This window comes from Asterias rubens, chromosome 6, assembly GCF_902459465.1.
Source record: "Asterias rubens chromosome 6, eAstRub1.3, whole genome shotgun sequence".
Taxonomy (NCBI): domain Eukaryota; kingdom Metazoa; phylum Echinodermata; class Asteroidea; order Forcipulatida; family Asteriidae; genus Asterias; species Asterias rubens.
Genome location: NC_047067.1, coordinates 19,299,098 through 19,311,545, shown reverse-complemented (window position 1 = coordinate 19,311,545; position 12,448 = coordinate 19,299,098). Strand labels below are relative to the sequence as shown.

Below are 12,448 nucleotides of genomic sequence, written 5' to 3'. Positions count from 1 at the left end.
CTGATATGAACAAACCCATTCAAGAAAAAACTGTTATCTTCTTTATAGTTTTACATTTATCTTTCAGATGAAAATTTTACTAAAACTCTGTTTTACTTATTATTTGTTTACATTAATTTACCCAAATTTGTAGAAGAATAAAAGTGCATTGACCTTGATTTTAGTGGGTGCCGTTAGTCAAGGGCATGGCTAAAGGCGTGGTCAAACAAACGTTGTCCACACCCATTAAAGACAAGTTCATTTCACTCTTATTCCTGTTAGAACATAATAACTGCCTATTCGAAAAATCAGTTTTCTTTATTTACCATGAAAAAGGTGAAATTCGTGTTTGATACACCACTGCAAAGGTGTGCAGGTCAGAACTGCGAAGACCAATATGCCTCACTTGTAACTCAGTGGGCCCAGTTTGTTGTTTTTAGGCCGTGTCCTGAATTGTTGCCCTCGGGAACATATGTAGTCGTAGCCGCCAATTCCGACACGGCCGAACCACAAGCATAAAGAACCCAGGTTCTTTATGTCTGTGGGCCGAACGAAAGTGCAAACTAATCTTAGTGCGTCAGTCTTTACAACAGCAAAATCTTGTGCGAATCTTATCTGAAAATTCTTGGGCATTTATTTAACATATAAACAAACAAAAACCAATTCTAACCAAGTTCAAATCCCCAACCTCCCTACCCAGGTGTACTGTCCCTTTTTTCAACCTTGTTCCCCCGCCGCTAGCCCCGCCTCCTCCCACCCCTTTTGGTTAAGGTTGAACTAAAACTGATTTTAATCCCCCTATAACCTCCCTACCCGAGTGTACTGTTCCTCTTCTCAACCTCGTCCCCAGCCCCGCCTCATCCACCCCTTCGGTTAAGAAGGTTTAACTAATACTAATTTTAATCCCCCTACCTCCCTACTCGAGTGTACTGTTCCTCTACTCAACCTCGTTCCCAGCCCCTCTTCCCCCCCCCCCTTTCGGTTAAGGTTGAACTAATGCTGATTTTAACCTCCTTATCGTCCTACCCGGGTGTCCTTTACCTCATCTCAATCTCATTCTCCAACCTAGCCCCGACTCCTCAACCCCCTTTGGTTAAGGTTTAACTAATACTGATTTTAATACCCCTGTCCCTCTTCTCAACCTCGTTCCCAACCCCGCCCCTCCACCCCAAGGTACTGATTTTGTTCAATATTGTGATGAAATAATTATTATACGATTTTGCTGAGGATTAACCAATTTTCCTGATTAATACTTATCCAAATAAATATCTTCTGGATTTTTAAGAGTGAAAAATGTTTCCCTTTTTCCGGTCTACGGTTGCCCATAATACAAACCGGTGCCGGTTTTTTTCTCTCTATATCGCATGGTTCAACTGCATGGCATTTTATGTGCATATATAGTTGACCGTTTTTTGTTTGTTATTTTTTGCACGGACTTTTTGCATTACACGCATCGTCTGTATTGTAAAATGGGCATCCGTGAGAGACTCCGCATGTGCAGTCTTCTTATGGATAATGAATATGCATGAGCTATATATATTTTTACTATCTTTCTTGATGTATATATTTATATAATTTTGTCAATTTATCACCAAGTTCTCATCATCACCCTAATATCACTATGTTATCATCATCACCCAAATCCCTATTCTTCAATTTACATAATTCACTTATTGCGTCACAGTTTTAAAGAGAACAACTTAATACACTTTAAATTTCCAATCCACAGATTGATAAAAAAAATCCAAACGATTTCTGCATTTTAGTATTTATGAGTTGTGTTTGAAAATACGTTTTATGGAACAATACTTAGCTAATATTTGCATTTAATTCATTGTGCGTCAAACAATCCACTGATTACTAAATTCAAAATAACGGGCCAGACTAATTTTCCATATCTGTCCAGAACCCAATTTCATAGAGCTGCTAAGCACAAAAATTTGCTTAGCATGAAGTTTCTTCCTTGATAAAAACAAGATTACCAACCAAATTTCCATTTGTTACATATTGCTTGTTACTGATATTCAGCCTTTGTTTGCTTACCCTGAAAAACACGTGGAAATTTGGTTGGTAATCCTGTTTTTAACAAGGAAGAAGTTTCATGCTAAGCAAATGTTTGTGCTAACAGCTCTATGAAATTGGGCCCAGGTAAGGATTACTGCACGGCTATCAGGCTTTGGCTGGATCGCCACAGTAAAGAATGGGAAGCCCTTTGCAACATTCGTAACCGTAGCTATAGCCTCCAGGTCCTAGTTTCATAGAGCTGCTAAGCACAAAAACTTGCTTAGCATGAATTTTTTGCCTTGATAAAAGCAGGATTACCAATCAGGACTTGAAACAAACAACAGCTGAATACCAGTAGCAAGCAATATGCAACAAATGGAAATTTGGTTGGTATTCCTGTTTTAATCAAGGAAGAAATTTCATGCCAAGCAAACTTGTGTGCTTAGCAGCTCTATGAAATTGGGCCCTGGTCGGATATGGCCTCTGAGCAATGCATCTTGGCCATTTTCTAAACCAACGCTTCGGCTTTTAGGGCCTCGGGTTTGGGGCCCACCCGGAAAAGATGGACGCCCACAATGCGTTCCCCATCGTGCAAGGGGTTTAAAAATTAAACCAAGAAGCCCCATACACAGTGACTATTTTGTTCCGATTTAGTTAGTGCACCACAAAGTATCGAGCACAGACCCCTCCACACCCCCTTAGAAGCACTCCCCCCTCTTGAAATCTTTTATTGAAATTTACTCTTTTTTGGGGATTGAAAAATCGCTTAAACCTTGTAATTTAGAGCCAAAAACGAGATGCACTTCTTTATTTTGGTGGGGGGCAAAACTCATTTTTATATTCGAAATCGGGTAGTATACCGCCAAGTTCTTTTTCTTTTGTGGAGGGCAAAACTCATTTTCTTATTCGTAATCGGGTGACACTACAAGTTTTTTTCCTAAGTAGAGGGCAAAACCCATTTTTATATTCGTAATCGGGCGCTGTGATTCTGATGATATCCCAAGTTATTTTTTCTTTGGTAAAGTGCAATCCTCATTTCTATATTCGTAATCAGGTGATATCCCCCAAAAAATTGTTTGGTGGGGGGAAAAATTCATTTTTATATTCGTAATCGGGTGACATCCCAAGTTTTTTTTTAAAACTCATTTTTATGTTCGTAATCGGGCACAGTGAGTCGGATGATATCCCAAGTTCTTTTTCTTTGGTGGAGGGCAAAAGTTATTTTCCAATTCTAAAACGGGTGATATCCCAAGTTGCATGCCTTTAATCACATCCATTGATTCCTCCTGCGGTTTAGGAAAGTCCAGAAGGTTGGATGTCACACTATCTACATGGATGTGGCAACGAGATCTACACAGAGAGCTTATCGCAAGCGTTTGATGGCATATCAGCACCAGAGGTTGTCAAGTAAGTTTACGAAACGAAGGGTAGCAAAAGGCTCACTTTGTCTACATTCATTTGTCACCTCTGTTTGGTTTTATTAGTTTTTGCTCGTGGATACTTGAAAGGGCAAAATGGGAAGCAATGATTGCTTTAAAGGGAATCCAGTCTCAATCGAAGGATTTCTTTTGTTTTTAGAATGGCTAGTGAGTTAAGGCACTGGAAACTGATGGTAATTACTCAAAATAATTGTTTGCATAATAAACTGACTTGGTAACGAGCAAGGGGAAGCTGTTGATAGTATAATACATTGTGAGAAACGGCTTCCTCTGAAGTAGATAGGGTACAAAAAAGAGGTACTTTCTCACTCAAATATTAAAAACATTTAGACCTGAAGCCTTTTATTGATATCTGAGAGCATAAAAATTTGTGTGCCAATGGAGTTTTTCTTTCATTATTCTCTTGCAACTTCGATGACCAATTGAGTCAACATTTGTTACTTTATGCATAATAAGTCGGGATACACCAAGTGAGAATACTGCCGTCGATTTCACAAAACTCTTCCTAACTTAAGACTAATCTTAGGACTTAGGATGCGTACCAACAGCTGCACTGTAGCATGCGGACCTTAAGATTAATCCTAAGTTAAGATGAGTTACTCGTCCTAACTCGATATAAGACGAGTCCTAACTCTTTGTGAAATCGACCCCAGGTCTTTGACATTTACCAAAGGTGTTCAGTGCCTTTAATTGAACGTGCTAAGCATTACAACAAGGGAAAGCACAGTGATACATTGCAGTTTTTACTTAGCAAGGACACCTCAGTCTCGCATAATATTTCTAAGTATCCTTCGACTAGATCCACAGCTGAATATTTTAATCTTCATTTTTGTTTCATCATAATTTTTTTGTCATTAACTGTTTTACCTTTGTTCAGTAGACATTCTTTATAAAAAAAATCATATTGAATTTAATGTAATTGAGTTGGATATGCTAAGCATTACTAAAAGGGAAAGCAAATATTGATGCATTTCATTTTTTCCCTAAGCAAGGACACCTCATCAGTCTCGCATAATATTTCTAAGTAGGCCCTATCCTTCGACTAAACCCACCAGCTGAATATTCCAAGTCTTCAAATGTTGTCATCATAATTTTCAAGTAGTTCGTTTTTACCTTTGTTCAGTAGACATTCTTTTTAATAAATTTTGAATTGAATTGAATTGAATTGAAATTGAAATTGATTGAGTTGAACATGCTAAGCATTACAACAAGGAAAAACACAGTGAGACATTGCAGTTTTTCACTTAGCAAGGACACCTCAGTCTCGCATAATATTTCTAAAGTATCCTTCGACTAGATCCACAGCTGAATATTCCAAGTCTTCATTTTGTTGTCATCGTGATTGACGATCATGTTCAGTAATTACAGTCAAGGAATGATTATTAGGACCGTGGAGTGAGACCTCGGTTAAATATGTAATCGCCTCGGGAAACAAAATCTTGTTTTTTTTTTTATTAAAATGTTGCCAGAACGTTTGGCGAACACTCTCTGTGTCATCATTCAAAAATAATGACTGATTACAAATTGCAAAAGGGTGATTCGTGCATTTAGGGAGACTTGTACTTTATCGCATTGTTTATGAGTTTGAACAGTTTGTTTTATCATATCGCAATTCATTAAGCCCAATTTTGCGAGGAAAGTGTGGTGATATTGTTTCCATTCAATATATGTTGTTTTTGATTATTTAAAACAATTTTTTTTATGAAAAGATATTCCAAGAATAGCGTTTACAATGGTTTGTTTGGGAAAAAAATATTTTGTTATTTTTTTCTATTCAAGTTTTGTGCTTGGGCTGACAAGAATATAATTTTCAAAGAATATAAACTCTAATGTTAGGCATACCTGTTCGGGAAAATTGTTGAATTTTGTGTTCATTCAAGTCTGTTGTTTCTTACTATTTGAGATGTATTCACACTTTGATAAAAACACTTCATATTATTCATAGAGAGAATTGCAAATAATAGCTGTTGGGGTAAAATTGTGGAAATATATGTCCATACAAGTCTGATGCTTCTTTGTATTAGAGATATCATATATCTACTTTGTAAAGACACTATCCTGGATTGACAAGGCAGAATAATTTATTCAAGAATAGCTGTTGGGGTAAAATTGTGGAAATATATGTCCATACAAGTCTGATACTTCTTTGTATTTGAGATATCATATATCTACTTTGTAAAGACACTATCCTGGATTGACAAGGCAGAATAATTTATTCAAGAATAGCTGTTGGGGTAAAATTGTGGAAATATATGTCCATACAAGTCTGATGCTTCTTTGTATTTGAGATATCATACATCTACTTTGTTAAGACACTATCCTGGATTGACAAGGCAGAATAGTTTATTCAAGAATAGCTGTTGGGCTAAAATTGTGGAAATATATGTCCATTTGTTTGTTGCTTTTTAACTTTTTGATGTATATTTCCACACACTACCTAGATTGACGCGACACAATTTCAAAGAAAAGATTCGCCAAGAACAGCTAGTCAGGAAAAGTGTGGAAATAATGTGTGTTTAGATGATATTTCCACTTTGAAAAACACACTTCCTGGATTCAAGACAAAAGTCCAATAATAGATTTCCCGATAGCTGCTCGAGAAAAGTGTTGAAATAATGTGTCCATTCAAGAATGATGCTTTTTACTGTTTCAGAGATTTCCACTTTGTTATTGACAAAACAGAATATCCAAGCGTAGATTTTCCAATAGCTGTTTGAGAAAGGTGTGGAAGTCCATTCAATTCTGACGCTTCTTTGTATTTGAGATATTTCCACTTTGTAAACACACTCCCTGGATTGTGACAAGACAAGACAGCCGTATACCCTCTCCCATTCATGGCCTACGTGCACCTTTGATTTGATCTCAAAGAGGGATTACTTTCTCTCGGAAGCGTCTCCAATTACATTCCATGTATTGGCGGCGAACTCCCCTGTGTAAGCCTTTTTACCCCCGGCGCACTTGCCAACTCAAACTCAGTAATTATGCACTCAAATTTAATCAGAGTGAATTTTGTTTTTCTTTTTCTTCTTCTTTAGGGAATGCTTTCAAAAGTTGAAACTCCTCCTAATTGCGGTTCAGCAGACGAATGAGTTTGATGAGATTGAGTAAGTCAGAGATAGTTTTTTTTTCATGTCATTAATATGCAGCGTTTGGATTGATCGTGTCTGATGTAATCTATTCATTCATTGGCACTCTATTTTAAAGCTGAAATCTTATATAGTTGCAGACATTGACTGTATGCAATGTATCCATCAAGGTCTGAAAGATCGAACTGTGTTTAAAGATTAAATAATTGGTTTTTGTTCAAGTTCTTATTATTTTCAACAATGATTTTGAACAATTGTAGGCATAATATTTTTCTTCTTAGAACAAGAAAAGCTTTTACTTACAAAATGGCCATTATGTTACCTCAATGGGGATTTTGTAACAGTCTAATAATCATTTTGTGGAAGCAATAAGTGTTGGTTCGTACATGAATCAATAGGTGACTGCGCTATATTCTGACACTCTTTCTATAAACACATGTGACTGTGTATGGATATAATAAACTGAAAAACGGTTAATAACAGGGAAGTTTTCGACTTGGTATAAATGAGACTTCTAGTGGCATCACAATACGCTCAGATTTATTTTGCGTTGATTTGTCAGTATTGCCACAGTGGGTTTAGTTTAACCGGAGCAGTTAAGATTAAAACACATCTTTATGAAATCAGCACTTGACATAGTTATGTATAAGCCTCATAATATTAAGTTTACAATAACTAAAGCTCCTCTACGGTACTTAATAAGTCATATTTTACCTTCTCACTTCCCATTTTATCTCCTTTTCTATTTAGCATTATTATTAACCCTGGACAGCACATCGTCGTCACGCGAGGAACTGTTGGCTTCTTCCTGGCCCCTGATGCCCAAGAAGCGAAAAGGTAAAAACAACAACAGAAACAAATTTTCAATAACAACATAATATTAAATACAATAAAAGATTAAAAGCAATCGTTTGAAACCTACATACATAAACTAATATACGTACATTTAATTTGAAAAGGTGTGAGCATTTTGGACGAAAAACATATAAAAATTCAAATTCAAAACTCAATAACTCTGATGGAAAAGATTTGAAATTAGTGTGCAAAGTCCCACAAACCATTACATTTCTTAGTCCCTTTAAGATGTCTTAAAAACAAACATCTTACACACGATGTTGTGGGTTGATATATAAGATATTGTCTCTTGGAAAATGGTGGTACATTTGTCACATTTTCAGTGACATGTCAAGGTTGGGAGGCGTTGGAGCGCAAATCTGCTCGCGATTGAGAAAGAGTGGATACCACAATGTGATATGGCCATCTTAAAAATCGCAGTTATCGGTGTCAAAACTGGGGCTCAATGTCGGTCATCAAGCTATCATGTCCTTGGTTTGGTTTAACCAGGAAATGAGCTGGCTGTGTTGCAGTGACAATTGAAAATAATGGGAGAGAGATTTATGAGAAATTATTTTGAGTGCAGCTTTTCAATTTCTGCTGAATGTTTTGAAGCCCTAAAGGGGAAACTATAACCCCGTCGAGACATTCACATCGTTCTTGATATGGACTATTTGCAGAACAGTTTGTTGACATAAGTCCTAGTTTGTGTTGTACCAGGTTTTCAAAATATAAAAAAAAAAAATCAAAAATGTAATTTATGCTATCTGTATTTGCCTTTTTCTATTTCTTTTTTTTATATTTCTAATGTACTTTTTTTCCAGCTTTTTTTTAAATAATATTTATGTATTTATTCATTTATGTATTCATTTGTCGTTATATTTTTTGTGTGTGCATTGATTTGATTGTATATTCCAATCAGAGCAGTTCCAATTCAAACACATTGGTTTGAGTTTCAAGCAATTTGAACGTTGACCAGAGGAGATGCCCCTAACCCTATATTAGATTGAAAACATGCACACTTGAATTGTTACATTAAATAACATCCTCCCAAATTAAAGTACCCCCCACACGCCCCTCCCCCAACCCCACCCCAAGAAAATATCTGATTGTGCCACTGAATTTGAATGAACACAGCCCTGCTCATCCTTTAAACAATTATCGTGTTTAAATTAAGAGAGGTCAGGTTTTGTTATCTTGCGAAGATTATCCCAGCAGATGATTACGACCTTTCATTTATCTGCCTCACTCATTTCAATTCTGCATCTTTGAATTGGTCCGAGCCCAGCCGCAGCCGGCCTGTCTTTCATGTTCAAAATGCCATCGCTACTTAAATTGGCTCCCCAACATATTATATTATTCTCTCTGCTTCATCTTTTAGGGCGTTCTATTACTGTAGAGCGTGCCATGGGGAAGGCGTGGAAGTGGATAAAATTTGGAAGTGTGAATGCAAAGAATTCTCCTGCATGGATAACAGTGAGTTCTGTCTATTTAATAAGATCAGTGTGTGGAAAGAGAGCCACCCTGTAATGATTGTTTTGTATCTTGACATTTTCATTAGAATTAGTTACTTAAAGGCAGTGGACACTATTGGTAATTACTCAAAATAATTATTAGCATAAAACCTTTCTTGGTGATGAGTAATGGGGAGAGGTTGATGGTATAAAACATTGTGAGAAACGGCTCCCTCTGAAGTGCCGTAGTTTTCGAGAAAGAAGTAATTTTCCACAAATTTGATTTCGAGACCTCAGATTTAGAACTTGAGGTCTCGAAATCAACCATCTAAACGCACACAACTTCGTTTGACAGGGATGTTTTCTTTCATTATTATCTCGCAACTTTGAAGACCGATTGAGCTCAAATTTTCACAGGTTAGTTATTTTATGCATATGTTGAGATACACCAACTGACGGCTAGTCTTTGACAATTACCAATAGTGTTCACTGCCTTTAAATGTAAATGAAGGTTTATTGTCTAACTCAGAACTATGAGGTAATTAATAGCAGTTTCACATTCGACACTGAGAAAAAGAATGTCTCTTTTTACCGACCAAATGCTTTGAAAACAGTTTAGCGTGCCGGCGCTCTACCAACTGAGCTATCTAGCCCTATGTTGGTGGTCTCCCAATTTTGTCAATATTTTTGTTCGGGGGGTTATTTTTAGATATCTAATTTGTTTTACTACTTGAACCAAGATTTCTGTGAAATTCACTCGTGTTTTCTGCATCAAGATGTCACTTGAGTTGATAATATCAAAGTCTTATATAGCGCACGTATTTACCAAACAAGGTACTCAAGGCGCTGAGTATATACAAACTTTGATAGGTAATTGCAGTGATGAATTTTGAGACCCAATTATTTAGCACCTTATCAGGGTTTACAAGGTGCTTCTGCGCATACAGCAGCCACAGCCAGGAACACCGGGCGAACCCCTTTTCTTTTTTAAAAGTGCACTGGGTTCTTTAACATGCGTTACACAACACATGGGACCAACGGCTTTACGTCCCATCCGAAGGACGAAGCAATGGTTAAGTGTCTTGCTTATAAGGACACAAGTGTCACGGCTGGGGATTCGAACCCACACTCTGCTGATCAGAAACACCAGAGTTTGAATTCGGTGCTCTTAACCGCTCGGCCACGACACTTCCGATGTGTTTCCATTATTGTTTTAAACCCTTTGGTCACTCATTCTTAGAAATGCATCCTTGGGGAGCATTCTCTTATTCTTTCCTTTGTATTTAAATATCACTATTCTATTATTAATTTTATATCTCTTCAGACCATGCCAAAAAGTACACCCATAAAGACGGACATAAACTGCTAGCAATGACTCGACTTGGAGATCTACATGAACCAGGTACACGGTTATTATGCATGCAAGATTGGGATTTCAATCCTAAGAAAATTACTAAGTGTAAATCAGTCGTACCTATTAGACCTTTATCACGGTATGGACATCTTGATTTTGCTCCATTCCAACTCATTGTACGACTGGATGAAATAATAGTCTGGTGCCATGCACAGGAATGTTAGCATTGATTACTATTATTGGAAACTGTGAACATGACCAAGATGGTGACAGCGTGATAAAGTTCTATTGCCTGAATATGGCCGTGTCCGAAACGACGACTTCGGCTACAGCTACGTCTAGATCAGCGCGTCTACCAGTGTTGAAGAATAGGCAGACGCGCGCGATCTAGCCGTAGCTGTAGCCGAAGTCGCCGTTTCGGACACGGCCTTACTTACAACAAGAGTTGATGTTGAACAAAGAAAACAATGACTATAGATCGGGACTTGAACCAATGACCAAGAAAACTCGCCAGCGCTCTACCAACTGAGCTTCTACGCGTCTCCCTGTTTTGTAGCCCATGAGTAATTTTTTCAGACATTCTCTTGCGATCCAAGAGAACATTAGGTGAACATTGAAATGTGACTGGCTTTTCTTCATGGAGATTGCGTGGAACTAGTTGCCTGTATATTTGCCTCGTGTGACATGGCCCAAAAGGTCCAAAAACGTTGACTGTGTTCAGTCACTTTCTTCATTTCCAGCAAGTTAATCTTGATATTATATTTCACTTCACGTCATCATCACAGTAATATTGGTGGCGCCATTTTGGGAGTCATAGTCCCCGTGTGCACATTGTGAGCGACGCAATGTTTACACACTTACCACTGACTCCCAAAATGGCAAGCCTGGCGGGTGGTAACCGCGCAAGACGTTGGTGTTCATGCATTTTCACCAGGGTAAAGAATTACGAATAGTTGAAAAATCTCGCCTGTTTTCAGAGACAGGTTGCAAAATGAAGAGAAATAATTAACAACATAGTTTGCGGTGGTCTTGAACTAATCAACATTGTTGACGTTTTTTGTTTTCTACAGCACCTGCTGCTCGCACATCCCATGCTGACTTACCTGATCTGCAAATCAAAGGGTAAGTAATTCACTCTCAGTTGACTTAGTGAAAGATTTTAGGTGTGAGATGGGTCTAGGTCTCTTCAGTCTTTGTATATTGACTTGGTGTGGATGTTCTTAGCTTTTGAGGTTGACTTATTTAGTGTGGATGGTTTTTTTTAGTTCTCACCAGTCTTGCTCTTGTTGCCTCTGAGTTGACCGAGTGTCTTTGTTGGTCTTTGTTACCTGTCAGTTGTCCAATTGTGGATGTTAGGTCTTGAGATGGGTCATGGTTTCATCAGTCTTCGTCTTGCCTCTCAGTTGACTTTTTTTAAATGTGGATGTTGTAGGTCTTGAGATTGGTCTTCCTCAGTCTCATTTGTTTTATTGCCTCACAGTTGGTCTGTCTTTCTCTTCGTTGCCTCTAAGTTGACACTTTGGATGTTTTTAGGTCTTCAGGATGGTCTTGGTCTTATTGCCTCAGTTGAGTTAATGTTGATGTTGAAGGTCTTGAAATTGGCTCTCTGGTTTCTCGTTGCCTGCTAGCTGACTGATGCGGATGTTTAGGTCTTGATATTGTCTTGGTATCATCTGTCTTTCTCTTGTTGCCTCTCAGTTTTAAGAGGGTTCGGTCTTATTATCTTTTTTTAACGCTACTTATTTCTCTTTTCAAAACCCAGTGTCATCGGCCTCCAGTATAAGACTGCTAAAAACTCAAAATTCTTCCTGGGTAAAACTTCATTTCACAATGTTTTATATCAAAATCGTGTTGATTTGATTTTTTAGTTTTAAAACTTCTATTTCTAAATTCATTGGGAACCATTTATGTTTGTTTTGTTTTTGTTTATACTTTGAGAAAAATTTACAGAGTTAATAAATTTTATTTTTATAGTGCAGTGACTGAGTCCTCATCAGACCACCAACCAGCGTATGACTTCACTGGCTTGTTTCACTGGTGCCCTGCACGCAAAATCGAAGAAGTTTTAATTGTAAGTTTGGAAGATTCTGTTGTCTGCTTAAAGTTTTGTACTAGCCTATTTAAATGTCAAGATTCATGTTAAAATCAAACTTAAAGACACTGCGGCCGATTTCACGAAACGCTAGGATTAATCCTAACTTGAGTTAGGACGAGTAACCCGTCCTAACTTAGGATGGGTTCAACGCGTCCTACTTATTTGGATACGGAACTGAACCCGTCCTAAGTCCTAAGATTGAT

At 37.6% G+C, this 12,448-nt stretch overlaps 1 protein-coding gene across 1 annotated transcript in view; it reads left to right on the top strand.

Annotated features, from left to right (window-relative positions):
- The window catches only part of LOC117291403 (calcium-activated potassium channel slowpoke-like), a 37,943-nt gene that overhangs the window by 15,805 nt on the left and 9,690 nt on the right, over nt 1-12,448 (top strand). Inside the window, exons 6-12 of the mRNA XM_033773057.1 lie at nt 3,281-3,390; nt 6,458-6,526; nt 7,259-7,345; nt 8,724-8,818; nt 10,121-10,198; nt 11,221-11,272; nt 12,125-12,221. Of these exons, the coding sequence (XP_033628948.1) occupies nt 3,281-3,390; nt 6,458-6,526; nt 7,259-7,345; nt 8,724-8,818; nt 10,121-10,198; nt 11,221-11,272; nt 12,125-12,221 (588 nt within the window). The remainder of the gene's footprint in view (nt 1-3,280; nt 3,391-6,457; nt 6,527-7,258; nt 7,346-8,723; nt 8,819-10,120; nt 10,199-11,220; nt 11,273-12,124; nt 12,222-12,448) is intronic.